Raw genomic sequence first — 17,336 nt, forward strand, 5'->3', positions numbered from 1 at the left:
TTGCCCTGCACCAGCTGGGCATTTCAGCTGGCACTTTGAGACTCCCAAGGGGTTCTTCAGGACACCCGTCACACCCACTCCTGAAGCTGCCCAACCTTTTCTGTCCCAGCTGACCTCGGTGACTCTGTTTATTTCTTCACATGCAACAGTATGTCGTCTCTTGTTTTCCATCATGCCCTTCCTCCAATCAAGACCAGAACTCTCTGAGGACAAAGGCTGTGAGTTCTGTTGGACTCAGCTTTGAACTAGCTGATAAGACCTGCTTTCTGGGTGAATGCATACCAATGGTGAAGCCAAAATTTACATCTAACCTCACATCCATGGCTGTTCCAGTTCATGCCACTCCTCTGAGAGAGTCATTTGTTGGTGGAAGGCAAAATAGCACATGCTGTGAGGTGATAAATTCCTTATTATAAGCTATCAGTGTGAGGACAAGAATAGTGACAAAACTGGTAAGCCAGTGTGGATTTCTAACATCCATACTATACCATTATGACTATCTGGGGTCTGGGGACTGGTTAACAGCACTCACAGCTCTTTCAGGGGACCCGGGTTTGGTTTCCAACACCCGCATCAAGCACCTTACAACTTATAACTTCAGCTCCAAGATATTGGATGCCCTCTTTTGCACTGCATACATATGGTACACATACAATTGGGCATGTACACATACATATATACTTACATATGTACATACATACATATATACATACATATATGCATACATACAAAAATTTTACAAAGGACCACACTGCATCATTCTCCAACTTTTTACTATATACAATGAAAAAGATACCTAAATACTGATTGGTAACATTAGCAATAAGATTTAGGACCCTCTTAGTAGATTATAAACATACTTAAAGATAATTTAAAAGAAATATTAGGTAGGAGTATACTTACATTGTATCCATCAGTACTTGCCTTAATTCTTAATTATTTGGAAGCGAAGCTAATAGGAAAATTCTACAATTTTACATACTCTTTTTTTACAAGAGGACATAAAAAGCAGTGGGTTACAGTTAAGGATACAGTTCAATGATACAGTACTTGCTTAGCGTGTACGGGATCTTAGCTTCCATCCATAGTACGGGAAAGGAGGTAAAGAGGAGAAGGAATAGGAAGGAATGGAGGGAAAGAGCAGGATCCAGGGAGGAAAGAGGTGTACCGCAACTCTGATGGCTCGGTCTCCCTTCTCTTTCTCCAGTCAGTAGCAAAGGCTTCACTGGGAAAGAAGTTGGAAACTGGCAACAATGTATTCCCATAACCCTTTGTGTCCCGGATTGTTTGCATGAGACTGTTCTGCATGTTCGGGTTTAGATGATATCATTCCAAACCCATACAGGTTTTGTTTTCAAGACTCTAGGCAAGAGTTTGTGGCCTACCCCACCCCTCAAAAGACAACTACAGGGGAAAAGCTCAGGAAACGGCAGCAACATATTTATTGGAAATGATCCTAGACGTTACATGAAGGTGATGAAGATGTAAAGTTACAAAGCGAAACAGGTGTAACAAATTTTTTTAAATCACCAAAGAGAAAGAAAAATCATTTTCACAAAAGAAAAAAAAATACCATATCCACATGGTCTTAATCACTGAATACCATAAACAACCCATACTGCGGACCCCCAACATCCGGAACATAGTCAACTTTTAATGAAGAAATGGAAAGAAAATAGTTCCTTCCCCAACATAAGGATCCCTCAACCACCACCCATGTATCACACCCACAAGGCAATCACAACCATCAGACAGAAACGCTGAACTCCTCTTCATCCTGGTAGGAGAATAAAGGATGCTACAAATGAAGACATTTCCAGAAGATCCAAGCGACAGATCAACTAATGGCCCTCAACCGAATGGAGAATCGATAATGAGCACTTCCTAGAATCTAGAATGTGTACATCACCTCTCCTAGCTAATAAGACTTTGTTTTTTTTTTTCGGAGAAACACCCCCTAGATCCAAGGATCCTCTGACCCTGTGAGACCTCTGACATTCGAGCGGGGAACAGCCTAGATGCTCGGCATCCACTCTTCGATGTCTTTGGAGACTTTACACCTTGACTCCTATAAGCCCTGTAATAAAACTTCATCTTGTGTGCAATAAACTCTCTCTGAGGAAAATTACCCCCAAGTAACCCATCTGCAAAAAGACAAGGGCTGAAAGAGCAGCGACGGTAAACACTGCTTGGAAAGGCAAAGAAAACCCTGCTGTGTCTGTGTTCGGAGGCACTATTGTAAAATCCATCGTCTCTGCTGTAGGGACTCAACATGTCCTGGGAAAATTACATTCTCTGGTAACCTATGGGTGCGCAGCAGAAGTCCGGAGTCCAAACACAGAGCCGTAAGCTTTACCTGGGTTGGAGACATTCCCTTCCACTCCAGTGTGCTTTCCATGGTTTGTTCCTAAATATTTCACAGTTCTAAATTTTTCACATGAAAGGGTAAAGAGATTTAAAAAATGTGTTCTATCATTGAGCAAAAGATAGAAAAGCAACTGAACGTGGTATATATCATCTTTGGGAAATCCTAATTTTATTTCCCTCTTCTAAAACCGAAGGTCTCGAGAACTACCTAGAATGCTCCCATAATTTTGTGAGAAAAAAAAAAGCAAACCCTCTCACTTGGTAAATACAGCACCAAGCAACTGTTTGCCACTATAGAAGTCCCTTAAATAAAAAGGCAAAAAGCTATCCAGGAGCTTAATGGTGTCTTTTGAGGCCTAGTATTTTCAGTTTGAATATCAATGCTGGTCTAATCTGCTAGAAAATTAGCAACATTCCTCTTCACCTTGAGGTGGGTTGACTCAGCCACAATGTCCTGCTTTCTCCCTACATGTATCTAAAGCATAGCCTAACCGCACTCAAGATGCTCGAAGGCTGTCACACAGCAGGCAGGGCAGAAGAGCCCCACCTTCCTCGAAGACTCAGAAGGGAGACTGGCAGCCCATCATGTCCCTTATAGACACAGACACAGAGCTAAAGAAATGTGTCTGTCTACCACACTGAGTGAAGCATGCTAGTCTTTGGGGGGCGGGGGAATACATTCATTTTTTTTTCAAGTATATTTCAATATACAAAGATGTTCTAGATTTGTTTCACTAGAAAAAGGATTTCGTGTGTATCCAAGGAGAAGCTTACTTGAACTCCCCCTTGGAGGTGAATTTCATGAAGTTCTGGCTGAAAAAAAAAAAAGAAAAAATTGCTCTGAATATACACCTACTGTTTGATTTGAAAGCATGAATCTTTATGTCCACTTATATATGGTTATGTACATAGTTGGCAACAACCAGAAGAAAATACAGTCTGGGTGTCTGTGATGGCTTAAGAGTAGAGTGCTCTGAGGAGAGCTACGTCGCCTACTGATGACCTCAGCACCAGTAGTAGCTGTCCTACCAGCTTTCTGGTCGATTTTACACAGGGTCCTTTTTCCGGGTATTTTAAGGAAGCCGTCATCTGTGGAGGCTCTGTCTGAAACTATGGCTTATTTCCCGCCTTGGCTTTATCGTTGGTTGGGTAACTTAGGTCTTTCAACAGCAATTCACAGTTAGCCAGTGCATCTGCTGGTAGCAGCTTCCGGATTTGTTCCACTGTCTTTTGATAAGCCATTTTATCTTGTTCCAGGGTCCGGATTAAAGCCTTCATTTTGGTTTCTCTGGTCAAAAGAGTTTCTAGGTTGGATTCCAAGGCCTGAATTTTAGCGTGAGCCACCTGTTTGTCAAAAAAAAAAAAATCCTTCAAATTAAATATTTGAGGAATCTGCTTCTTTGTAACAGTAACAGTCATGTCTTACACTGTTGTCAGATAATTATATCATATTAGTTAACAGAATGGCATGCAAAAAAAAAAAACACTGAGAAAAATGCATACACTTCCCAAGTATATTTCAGTATACAAAAATGTCCTCTGAAATGGAGTTTTGTGAGACTTCTGTTTGTTTCTTCCTTTGTTCGTTTGTTGTTTTAGAGTCCCCAAAAATCCAGGTATTAGAAGCAGAAGCTGTAGCTCAATTCCCTTTTGTCACTTACAAGATTCTGGACTCAAATCCCAGCAACATAGTAAATGTGGATCTAACATACATTACACTCACATGACTTATCTCCTCTCTCTAATGACAGCAGTAAAGCAAGACTGTAACAATGCCCCACAATCATCACCCACACCCACTGGAGTCCCCACGTCCGTCCAGCCTGACTGAGGACAGAATAAGGAAATTCTTGACTAGGTTTTGCTCTGTGAGTTGGTTTCGAGCATAGTTTTGATAGATTATCACCTAAGCAGCATGGAGCTGACTCTGGCCAGGGCCCCCTGCTGCATGGTGATGTACCATGATGAAGAAAAGCTCCTATGTTTAAGAAGGAACCCAAGCGATTGGTAGTTCTGGACAATCTTGCCCTTCGATAGCTACCTTCCCAGAAGAACAAAGTGGATGGATGCATGGGAAACTCCCTAATGCCTTCCAAGGCTAGAACCTTCAACAACCCAAAGACCTCCAGAGAGATTTGTCTAGATACACTTGGAACTCCACTCATTTTGACCGGTTGGGAAGCTTGATGTTGACTACCTAGAACTGTTGATAGAAAGTCTGTAGCAAGCAAGGACCATTGCCCATGGAAAATGGGTGCAAATGCCTTCCCCAATTTCAAGTGGATATTGAAATAGTCCAGTAATAAGGAACAGTTCAGCAACTATTTTTTATTCTGAATTAATCACTTTGTCTTAGCATTTAATAAAAAGAAATATTTTATTTAAAAAAATGTATGTTTATTCATCCTCCCCAGGAAGTTCAACCTCTGCTACTATATGGCTTTGGTGTGACTGTACCTCACCTCCGTGCCTCCCGCCCATCCCGGCTCCAGTTAGAAGCCTGTTACACCTTGGTATGTGTTACCAAGTGATGATGTCACCCATAGGTATCATCTTTCAGTGATCAGTGAGGAGAGTCCCCTTGAACGCCATTAAGGTACCTCTCCTATGACCCTTCTTGGTTCTTGTAAAATGTTTTTTTCCCCAAGAGGAAAACTGTCTTTCCCTGTCCCCGGATTCTTTCCTCATCATGACAAGTCTCCCTCTATTTCCTGTTTCCACCATGACACCATCTCCATGTCACATAGCCAAGGGCTTTTGCCAGAGGGAGCAACACGCTATTCCAGCCTCCAGGACTATGGATTAAATCAACCTCTTCTTTTCTCTCTGAGTGATCCAGCGCTGGGGACTTCAGAGAGCAATATGCCTGCTAACTTCATGGATCCCAAGCTCCTATCATGCTACCTCAAGGACAGAATATTTCATTGTAGATGGTTTGTTCTACTTTCGTCTATTTATAAACTATAGTGAATAACTTGGGAATAGAGTGATTGCGCATTTCGGAGTGGCAGGACTGTTTGCTACGTGCTCGCTCAAACTTACCCAGAAACACCTTCCGTTTCTGTTTTGCTCTAGACAAACGTCATCCTCCCGGACCAGATTTTCACGAAACCTGCCCCCCTTCCTTCTTACTCCACCCTAATCTGTCTTTGGTTTATGTTGTTCTTTCAAATGTGAGGCTTGAATCCTTTTGAGATGTTTCCTTCTTAGGAGGGGCACATGCAACTGCACTCTTATTAGACAACAAAGAAAACCTGTTGCACTCCACTCTTCAACTGTTCTCTCCCCAGTATGGGACCTGACCTATATGGGACCTGACCAGATACCAAGCTGGCTCCACTCTGCCCCAGCCTCTGAATGGCACGGCCTGCTCTGAGCAAACAGAGGCTCTCCTCACTCACTACTCAGCCCTCAGAGCCCAGCCCAGGCTCACACAACCATATTCCCAAATCCTCAGACATTATTCTTTCCCCGGTAAACTTATCTGAATTACATAACATCCAATAAGATGAGCCCAAATCCTGCTTAGAAATGCTGTTCTATTGTTTTGTGAGTGAGCATTTTTCTCTCCCAAGTGATACTTAGGCCCCTAACTATATTCGTAGATCCTCCATACACGGGAAACTAGTGAGATACCCAGGTCCTTGGTCTTCGGGGTTCAACCCACATTCATTTCACAAGCATTTGGGGCCATTCCGTGCATGCAGGAGAGCACACAGATCAGCATTCTAATTGGTTTTTCTGTACCTGGAGTTTTTCTAAGAGGTCCATGTTCTGTCTTTTCAATTGGTTATTCGCTCTCTCCAGCTTCTCCAGAGACTCATTATCCTCACAGGCATAGGAAGATTCCAGAAGCTCATCCTGCAGCACGTGATATTCTACCTCATAGGCATGTAACTGTTTAGAAATATCCATCTCAAAAACCTGTTGAAACACCACAGGTTGGTTAGCCTGGCCTTCAGTACCTATACCACGATACAAGGGGTATATGCTGGTAGACCTAATGTTTACTTCCCAGCACTAATAGAAGCACTAAAAACATACCAAATGGGGAAATAAGCCTGGCTATCCACACAAGAACAACTGAAACAGACTCAACTTCCAATACATTAACACAGAATGTATTTATATGCAAATGAAACACCCGGAGAATGAGACCAAGTCACAGGAACAAACTAGCATCCAAGGGTATCTTGCCACCAAGATGACTGTAATCTAATAGCTGTCTCCTGAAATGTAGAGTACCACGTCAGCATTTGCTGTTGAGCGATGATTATGTGTCTGAGATAACCTCTGCTGGTTAGTAAGCAAAGTCACACAGGAGTATTTTGACTGTATGCATTAATGAAGCAGAAAGATTTTTAATAAAATCTTAATGCATAATTAAGATATATGCATAATTCACTTGCTATTCTTTGGGAGCCTCTTTCAAGATCAGCACTAGATTCCAGGTAATCAGTTGAAATCCTACTAGTAACCTGGGAGTCAGGAAATTCCCCTTTTAACTTTGTTTTTTTCGTTTATTGTTTTTCCCCTCTCCCTGGATTTCTTTTTTCTTTTTTAAAGAGGATATATGTATTTCACATCTCCAAAATCAAAATACAAAGATTTTAATAATAAGAAACTACTGGTAATTATGTCCATGCTAATCTGAATATCAGTTATGCTTTATGGTGCTAAGAAGAAAATGCAGGACTGTGTACTGCTGGATAAATGATCAATCACTGAGTGACATCACTAGGGTGGCCCTGAACTTGGGACTGCACAGCCCCTGCCTCCCAAGTACCTGGGGTCACAGGCCTGGCCCTTCTTATAAATTCTGAAAGAATTAGTGATGTTGAAAAACCTAGTGGGCTCCATTTTACTTTGGCTCTCCCCAGCTTCTCTAGAGATTCATTATCCTCACAGGCATAGGAAGATTCCAGAAGTTCATCCTGCAGCACGTGATATCCCACCTCATAGGCATGTGACTGTTTGGAAATATCCACCTCAAAACCCTGTTGACGTCATCTACTTCAGTTAAAGAGTCATGACTCTTCAAGTTATAACCTGGGTCTTAGCATTGGTTTAAATGAAAAGAATTTCTGGAAAAACCACTAACGCCATATTTTCTATGCATGGGCAGATAGGCAGTGTTACAATGCTAAAATTTCATAACTGTCTCATTTCTAAATAAAGTGTACCTGATAAAAACAAAAGAAAGCCCTGAAAAAACTTGATTTTAGGCAAAGTACATTTTTATGTGAAAACATTTAGTACTTATTGGGTCATTTACATCATACCTGGGTAATAATTTTTTCCATTTCAGTGGTGTTCATATCGGGTAATGTACTTTTGAGAAATTCAACAATGTTTTCAAAGTTTTCACACTCCATTACCAGTGCCTCTTGGCTGCTCAGTAAACTGAGAGCAACCTTAAATATAACTTCAGTTCCTTGAAGAAAAATAATATCTGGAAGAAGAGACAAAATTTTTGCAAAGTTCTGTAGTTTTCGAAGGAGTACATGCTTTGTTCTAAAAGTATGTTTTTGTTACAGCAGCAGAACTAGAAAACGTGTTGTAGAAGAAAATTGGTCAAAACCAGTTTTTATTTTTAAAAACAAGTTTAATATGACTGAAGCAAAAGGATGGGAGGCTGTCTCTTCTTCTTACTTATTAAGGATCTCAGATATCCTGCCATTAAGAAAGTACGCTATAATCTTCAATGTGGTGTACGTATGTGTAAAACACACATATGCTCAAAGTTCAAATGTCTCCTAACATTTTTCTAACTCAAATGTCTCCTAATATTTTTCTATTTGCTGTCATCTCTAATTTTTCTGATCTTTATACTAATACTTTAAAGAACACGCTAACAACTTAAAATTAAAGAACATTTAAAATTTGACCAAAAAATTACAAAGCTTCAACCCAGACAATGGTACATGAATACTGAGTTCTCTGCTATGGGTCCTAGACAGATGTGCAGAACCCAGCAGTTGTAGGAGCCCTCTCTAGGTAACGGAGGTCCCAGCCAACATCGCTGAACACATTTCTAGAGAACAATAGTTGCTGATGTCTTTCTTTTCCTTCCTGTTTTTAGATTCTGTGGTCAATTTTATGTCACCTTGACACAAACTGGGGAAGAGAGAACCTCGACTGAGAGAATGTCTCCTTAAGATTACCTGTAGGCAAGTAGTCTGTGGTACATTTTCCTATACCTGATGATGTATATGGGAGGGGCCAGCTCACAGTGGGTGGTGCCACCCCTAAGCTGGTGGTCCTGGGTGTTAGAAGAAAGCAGTGATTGAGTAGCTACCTTGCTCCCATCACAGTGTTGGCATTGGACCAAGGGAGATTATGGTCCGAGAAGCCATGAGGAGCAAGCCAGTAACCAGCACTTTTCCATTACCTCTGTACCTACTCATGCCTCAAGTCCCTGCTCTGACTTCCCTTGGTGACAAGGTGTGGTGTGAAACTGTGAGCTTTCCTTCCCAAGGTGCCTCTGGTCTTGAAGTTTCATCATAGCAACAGAAATCATAACTAAGACAGATGGGGGTTTATTGTGTAGCTCACACGTGCTCAGACTCTTAACGCTACTGTCTGTTTCCCAAAGTGCTGAACCTACAGGTGTGTCTAACTACACTCACCCCTGTGTCTTGATTTTTAAATTATACTCTGATGAGCGAGCCCAGGAGGAGCACAAACCATACCATCCTCCTCTCCTATTTTCCAGTGCCAACAACTACTCGGGAATGTGCCTGCGGAAACCGAGTGATTTTTCTAGTAGCCATGATCTTAGGGATTGGCTGTGGCTCCTGTAATGGCTTGAAAGGTAGCCATGTAAGCAATAAGACAGGAACAAAGCTGCATGTGAACAATAGGCATGCCATTAGAGCATGGCAGTGGGGTACTGTCTCTGTATTTTGAATATAAATTGAAGAAGAAGAAGAAAAAGAAGAAGAGGAGGAGGAGGAGAAAGGGGAGGGGGAGGAGGATGGGGAAGGGGAGGAGGAGGAAGGGGAGGGGGAGGGGGAAGAGGAGGAAGAGGAGGAGGAGGAAAAGGAAGAAGAAGAGGAGAAGAGAGAAAGAGGTAAAAACAGAAAAATAAATATTTAGATAACTCTACAGAGTCTCCCTCTAATCTACCTTTGAAGACTGTGTTTTCTACGTCTCCCACACAAATAAACACGGGACCTTCATGGGAGCCCAGTTGTTTCCACTACATTTGAATTTTACTTAGAACTTTGCCAGCTCTAAGGGGAGTTCATTGACAATGAACTCAAGAGACTAGAGTACCATCCCTCTTGAACACAGGCGTCTCTTACCAAAAACTCTGGCTACAAATCCTAAGGGAAACTGAGAGGCAAAGAGTGTGAGGAACCAGGGTGCAGCATACAGACTGGGGCTGATCTCATTTTCCTCAAGATGATTGTAGAGATCCCGGTGGTAGTCATGAAGGAGTCTGGACAGCTGGTACATTTGAATCTACAGTTCACAAACAGAAGAAGAATAAAATCTGTAGTAGTCTGCATGTGTATAAAATATATTAACTTTTGACAGCACACATTTAGTAAAATAGCATATCTTTATTTCTGTTGTTAACTTTAAAGACTGTGTTCAAATCCAAGTCACTACATTTAGCTCATAAATTCATATCAGCGAAAATCTGACTAAGTCTCATGAGCAAGGGGTTCTACCATGTGTTTAGTATGCTGTACATACATGGGAAGAGCATCATTCTTCCTATAGAAAGGAAGTGTTTGAGTTTCCTAGCAGATTTTCAACATCTCCTCCAGAATGTGAGCTTTTTCTTATTAAAAAAAATAACATGAATTAATAAAAACGCGTGCCAATAACCAATCCTGTCGTAAATTCAAGAACAGTTTCCAAAGTGGAAATGGAAAACAAGACAGCTTCTGAGGGGAAACGACTCACAAAGTGCTATACACAAACGCAGCGGATTCCGCCTGAGCCTCATCTGCAAGAGAAACTAAGAAACTAAGTTTCCACCACTGTAAAAGGAAGGAACCAGGGCCACAGGAAGTCACGGTTATAAAATGAGCAGCTTGGCAGGAGGCAAACACAAAAGAGGCTTTGTAATGAGATGGTTATCTCAGTAAGTCGTGTCAGACAAGAAATCATACATTTCCTTTAGGCCAGCCCCAGTTCAGAAACTAGACAGGGTGGGCATTCGTCAACCGAAGGACAAGTATTTCGGCAAGCTCAGAAACAAGTCTAATTAGTAAGGATGAGTAAAAAGAGAGCAAGTTAATAAAGAAACAAACGTTTGCCTTTTCATTATTTTTAAGGATATTGTATTCTGCACCCTGGGTTCTAAACGTGGGGGAAGGGATTCTTCCTCCATTGAGGTGATTCTTCCTCCACTGAAGTGTATTTGGGCAGATGTGAAAATTCAAGGTTCCTACAAAGTAAGTTTTACTAATAAAGCCCTGTTTGCCAAAAAAAATCCAAATACAGTCCATTGAACATGGCAAAGCTGCCTGTGGAAGAAGGGTGACGAGAGAAGAGAGAAAGGGCTGCACAAGGGAAGAGATAGAAGGCTAATATATCCAACACAGAAATCAGCAGAGACGGAACATGATGAGGCAGAGAGAATGAAGCAAGGGCGGCGTCATCCCCTAGTTCACAGTTAAAGTCACTAAAGCATAACTGTATGCCCACACTCAAGAGTGAAGCGATCAATCAGGCCTCCTCTCAAGGAAGCCAAGCTCACTGGCATAGGCGCGGGCGCCATCTTTGAAATCTTACAGATCACACCCTCCTGCTCTAGACAGTGAAAAGGTGAAGCAGAGAGATCAGCACTCCTACAACATCCCTAGTGTCTGTCACAGCTGGTAGGAAGGCTGCCGGGGAAAATGTTACTTTTCCAAAATCAGAAAGGGTATTTTTAGTAACCCTAATGATCATTGCAATAACTTTCTTTGAGGATTTCAGGCACAGGACACCACTTACATCATTTCAGCCACTCACTTGTCCCTTGTCTCCCTCCAACTTGGACTCACGGCTTCTTCTGATATCATTATTGTTACAGACAAACACACACACACACACACACACACACACACACACACACACACACACACACAACCCATTTAATGTTGCTCATATATGTACATGTGTTTAGGGATTACCACTCGGGACTCTTCTTTGATGCTCCCTGAATCAAAATGATTATTAATGTATGAATACAATTTACCTATACTTACATTGTATCAAATTTTTAATGGAAAAAAATCACTTTTTTAAAAATATATAACTAAATCTTTCTGCCTGTGGACCAAATATCAAATACTGTTCACACTTAGTTTCTGTTGCCTGAAACCCCAATAACAAAGAAATTGTTTTTCTAGAAAGCAGAATTATTTAATTCTTTATAACGATACCAATTCTCCTCTCTGATATAAAGTATCAGAAAACATAAAACATTATTTAACCTATTAAATATATGTATATACAGTTGCCAAGTAGGAACTGAATTGCTATAGTTATATATCTTGGTAGGCACTCTCTGTATGCCTTCCTAAGCACATGGGCATTTTGCAAATTTTCCAATCCTCCACTCAAACAATGGCTAACAGATACCCACATATCTGTTCTAAGACAGTGGGCCTAAATTTCTTGAACTCTGAACCATGGCTCGGAAACGGCTGGTACTGAGGTTTCCAATGAGAGCCTCCTGCACGCCTGACCCACCCAGAGCCACCACCTCACCTGCAGTGACATCATATCCGGTCGGTACTGCTTGCGGAAGCCCAGGTCGTACATGAGGAACTTGAGCATTTCAAAGGCTTGCTCCTCACTCATGTGCAGAAGCAGGACGCCGGCCACGAAGCTGATCCCCTGACAGTAGCCTACCTCCTTGTCCAACAGAGAGTAGGCCTTCAGCAGGTTGAAGAGGGACAGCTGCCCTGCCCCGAGCTGCACTGAAAAGTAAGGCTGAGTGGGAAAAGTCCTCCCTGTGGAGGGAAAGAAAAAAACATGCTTAGAAATCACAGGGGAACCCACCTTACCGACCTCAGGATGAGCCAGCACTCTGCCACCTGGGGGTCTCCTGTCCTGTCCCTCCCCCTCGACCTCCTCCCTCATGGAGTATCACCCTTTCTCCACACATGACTCAGGAGCAACCATTTCATGCTGAGTAGCATTGCTTTCTGCCAAAGCAGGAACATTCGACAGGAACCTGCCCTCAATGGCGGATCCAAAACGTACCACAGAGCGGAACTCAGATTTGTTCTGAGGTTAAAGCGAGACGATGTCTAAATTCATACAAAGAATCTGCCCACAGTCAAATTCTGCAAGGTCTCATTATGTAAGGCAGAATCTTGGTAATCTATGACCAGATTTACTTTTCATTTTGTTTGTTCCTTGTTAATATGACAGGTAGAGGGATTTTTTTTATTTGTTTTATTTTGCTTTACATACACTCTATCACTTAGGAATTCTGCTTTTTTAAGATAAACTTTATTTCTTTTTCCATAAACCATGCAGACTTTATATAACATATATATATACATATATATATATAATATATGCATATATGCATACACACATATATACAACATACATGTCCAGGGAAAGTAAGGACAGTAAAACTTCAACATAATTCTAAGTAAACTTCTGCCTAAAATTTGTTTCTGGATAGAAAATAACTATGAATACATGAACAATGTATCTGGACACCCGATGTCCATTAGCTTCCAGGAGTACAGATGAAATGGTCAAACAGCAATAGGAACCATGTAGACGCTTAACCCTGCGTCTTTAAAAAGCTGGTGTCGGCACTAACACAGACAGATCTTTCTCACCAAAGCTGTTCACACTAGTTTAGGACTTTCTCTGAGCTACCAGAAAATGCAGGGGATGCGTGCGTGCTTCCTTAGGAAGTGATTACCCCAGTCAACTGGAAGCTGCAAAGTTTACATTTTAAAATGTTTTCTACCACATAGGTTCACAAGTAATTTTTGTTTTCCTTTCCCCTCCCCGGGAACCGATAAGGTTATTTCTGCAGAGTAAGGAGGAGAAATGAGAACCGGAAAAGGCTAGAGGAGCACATTAAGCCACATTCAGAGGCAAATAAGCAATTTTTAAAATCAATGTTCTAATTTCTCCTTTAAATCTTTTCCTAAGAAAAAGTTATATACACTGTGCAGGAACTCGATTCTGACTCCATTCTGTCTGAGTCCTATCTTGTAGCCTTACCTCACCATTTCCCCTGTCGTCAGGGACAGCTAGACTGACCCCAGCTGCAACGCCTCAATCTTAGGTCCCATCACCCAATTACGGATACAGTCTCACAGCTCTGCAGGGAGCCAACTCAAGTCCTCAACAGAGGAGTGGCCTCAGGAGCAAAGCATCCTGGTAACAACCACAGCCCAAGGCACATTCAGGACCAGACTCGAGCGTCCATTCTCTCCAGAACATTTCCATTTTAATTCTTTTGTGGTGACTGTGTATTGACTGAGTTACACCCTCCTCCAAGAAAGGTTGTTTTTCAAAAAAAGGAACAGAGGTAAAAACTTGTTTTTAGCCAGTAATTTTTCTATATGCCTAATATAAACTGACCCCAAATATAAAGTATTCCTGTTTACTCTTCAAGGACTCAAGTAATGTATTTGGACACCTGATGTCGATTAGCTTCCGGGAGTACAGATGAAATGGTCAAATAACAATAAGAACCATGTAGATACATTAGAGTAGTAAAACACATGGAATAGTTTGCTTCAGAAGGAAAAATGATTTTTGAAATTGCACTGCTTGGGGGATGGGGATGTATCTCAGTTAGCAGAGTGCTGGCCCAGCATGCACAAAGCCTAGCTTCCATCTCTAGCCCTATAGAAACCTGGCAGAGTGCTAGAAATCTATAATGGCAGCATCGGGGAGATGGGAAAGTTCAGTTCAAGGTAATGCTTGACTACATATTGAACTTTAGGCTGGCCAATAACTTATCTCAGACGGTAAAATAAAATTACTGACTTTACTTTTTATGTTAAACTCGGTATTTGAGAGAGCACTGGAAATTCTTCCAGAGATTAGAAGTATCCGTCTATCTGCACAGCACTGACACAGCTAACCTGTTACCCAACCTGTAGGGATGCATTAGCCCTTTCTACAACTTAAGCACTTACTGGATTCCTTCTCTTCCTTGAGGGTTCTGGAAAGCGGCCTCTCCTCCTCATACAGACACGATCAGCCCACCCATCCTTCACAGGGCTACCTGCTCTCTGATCTGCTGTTATCCAGGTGGCTATACCTGAGTCCCTTCTTGGATGGCTACTGAGTTCCTTTTGATTGATAAAGTTTGTATTCAGAAATGTCTGAAGGTCTTAGAATGCCTCTGCTAAATATTTCTATATCTTTTTGACCACTTTCAAAGGCAGCACTGATTATGACAGAGTCACTTAGCTAAGGAGATAACTGAGTGGAGCAGCATTTACCCAGCATGTACAAAGCCTTGGCGTTTATCTCCAGCACTATAAACACGCACACGCACACACACACAGAGGCAAAAGTCAACTGTTCAAAACTCAGTAGCTGAGAGAACCCATAATCTGACCTTCATAGTGATTCCCATTTCTGAGGGATAGTTCGGGGGTGAATGAATATTCCACTCACTCTTCTTTAATCAGAATATGATGTCAGCTTACCCAGCCAACACAGTCAGCAACTCAGCAAACGCCAACAGACCCTCTTCACCAATGCCAACCAACCAATGAACCATCCAACGGTAAGCTGCCTTTTACTTTTGCAAACGATAACCCACTGGACAGACATACCCAAATCCACGAGGATGGCGTGTTGCTGAGCCGTGAGCTGCTTCAGAAGTTCCTTATAGGAGGTGTCCGGAGGCTGGTGTTTGTTGGGCAATCTGTGTCTCAGGCGGTATTGTAAAGCTAGAAATTGCCAAATTTCCCCTCGCCGACTTTTAGGGACCCCTACAATCCAAGAGATGCAAAGTCATTGGGAATGAAGCCATTAGAGTCGCAGGAGATGAGCCACATCTGAAAAACCACCACGGCGCTCCTTGCTGTCTGTCACTCTCAGCTCATGGTCTCTGGTGGTGTCCTAACAGGAACATATTTAATAATTTCTCACCTATAGTCCCTTCGCCACTACTATGTGTAAGTGAATATTTCTGATCGAATGACAGCAATACTAAGGCACTCATCCCTTCTGCGGTACGAAAGAACGCCAAGCATCAGACAAATTGACGTAAGTGGGAGTAACAGAATGAACTCTGCAGCCGTCATGGGGACAGCATCATCCATCTCTATCCATCTATTAGCAAGCTATAATTAGAAACAGACCCACCCATCTACACAGCATTGTACTTTCCCTTCTTTATAAACAACTTACAACAGAGGGCAGAGAGAACCCGTAGAGACCATATCCAGAGGTTAGACAGCCCCTGGTTGAGGGGTGGGGTCACCCACCCTTCACAAAATTATAATCCAGAATTGCTCCTGTCTAAAGGAAATGCAGGGACAAAGAGCAGAGTAGAAACTGAAGGAAAGGCCATCCAGAGACCGTCACACCTGGGAATCCATCCCATATGCAATCACCAAACCCAGTCACTATTCCTGATACCAAGAAGTGCTTACTGACAGGAGCCTGATGTAGCTGTCCTCTGAGAGGCTCCGCCAGAGCCTGACAAATACAAATGCGGATGCTTGCAACCAACCATCAGACTAAACGTAGGGACCCCAATGGAGGAGTTAGGGGAAGGACTGAAGGAGCTGAAGGGGTTTGCAACCTCACAGGAAGAACAACAATATCAACCAACCAGACCACCCAGACCTCCCAAGGACTAGACCACCAACCAAAGACTATACATGGAGGGACCCATGACTCCAGTAGCAAAGGATGGCCTTGTCTGGCATCAATGGGAGGAGAGGCCCTTAGTCCTGTGAAGGTTAGGGCAGTGGAGTGGGGAGTGGGTGGGTTGGGGAGCACCCTCATGGAGGCAAGGGGAGGGGATAGGATGGGGATAACATTCAGAGGGGAAACCTGGAAGGGGGATAACATTTGAAATGTTAAGAAACAAAATAACCAATAAATAAAATAAACAAGTCACAGAACAATGTTACGTTTTCACTTCACAAAACAGAAACGTCTCCACAGATTTTCTTCAATAAACGCTTACGGAAATGGCGAGTACCTTCTTTAAGGGACGTGTGGATATCTTCCATATCGCATCTGATCTTAGTTCTGCAATTTAACAACTTCTTATCCCATGCTATCAAGACCTCCTTCTGACACGTACCAACTTCTTCATAGTCTAACTTAACTTTCCTAGACTGGAGTTCATCTCTTCTCGCTTGAAAAGAAAACAGGAAAAGAGGGGGGAAAAATCAATCAAGGCCAACCTGCTGTTAAAATTCAGCACTGTAAACATCGTATACATCATTAAGTTATACCCAGTTACTTTTAAAAATCAGCCACTGACATCTACTCTGGGGAAGCAAACGTAAAGTTGTGAGAAAGGGGGCTGGAGACATGGCTTAGTAATTAGGAGGACCTGTGTTCTGAACCCAAGGACCAGCAAGCACATGCTAGCTAATAGATTCCTCCATTGTAGCTGCAGGGAATCAGATGCCCTGTTATAGCCTATGCCAACACTGCATGCACAGATACATATGCAGCCAAAATACCAATATGCATAAAAAAAACCTTCTGACATTTTTTGAGGAAAATATAGGAGGTTTTCTAATGTTGAGTCATCTCTATGAGAAAAAAAAACAATAACTAGGAACTTTTTACTAACTCATACAAGGTGATTTTGCTAAGTATAAAAAACGAACTGGAGTTAAAGAGATGGCTCTATGTGTCAAGACACTTGCCACCCACCCTGAATTTGACCCAGGGATCTACAAGATGCAAAAAGAGAGTCAGTTTTTCAAAAGTTGCCATTCTACAGTCACTGACCTCCATAGTAGGTAGGGAGGGGGGTGGATACATGGAGGCAGCAT

The 17,336-nt window shown here is 42.1% G+C and overlaps 1 protein-coding gene across 4 annotated transcripts in view; it reads right to left on the minus strand.

Annotated features, from left to right (window-relative positions):
• Positions 1–1,414: 1,414 nt before the first annotated feature.
• The window catches only part of Tbc1d4 (TBC1 domain family, member 4), a 178,121-nt gene continuing 162,199 nt past the window's right edge, over positions 1,415–17,336 (minus strand). For 3 of the 4 annotated variants that reach the window (XM_039093969.2, XM_039093970.2, XM_039093971.2), the window contains 7 exons: positions 16,526–16,684; positions 15,144–15,302; positions 12,082–12,326; positions 9,675–9,834; positions 7,650–7,819; positions 6,115–6,291; positions 1,420–3,711 (listed from right to left, as the gene is read on the minus strand). In XM_039093969.2, coding sequence (XP_038949897.1) covers positions 3,478–3,711; positions 6,115–6,291; positions 7,650–7,819; positions 9,675–9,834; positions 12,082–12,326; positions 15,144–15,302; positions 16,526–16,684 — 1,304 coding nt within the window. In that variant the 3' untranslated portion in view covers positions 1,420–3,477. Of the gene's footprint in view, positions 3,712–6,114; positions 6,292–7,649; positions 7,820–9,674; positions 9,835–12,081; positions 12,327–15,143; positions 15,303–16,525; positions 16,685–17,336 lie in introns of all 4 variants that reach the window. The other variant, NM_001427219.1, reaches the window with a different exon arrangement.

The sequence above is a fragment of the Rattus norvegicus genome, chromosome 15 (assembly GCF_036323735.1).
Source record: "Rattus norvegicus strain BN/NHsdMcwi chromosome 15, GRCr8, whole genome shotgun sequence".
NCBI lineage: Eukaryota > Metazoa > Chordata > Mammalia > Rodentia > Muridae > Rattus > Rattus norvegicus.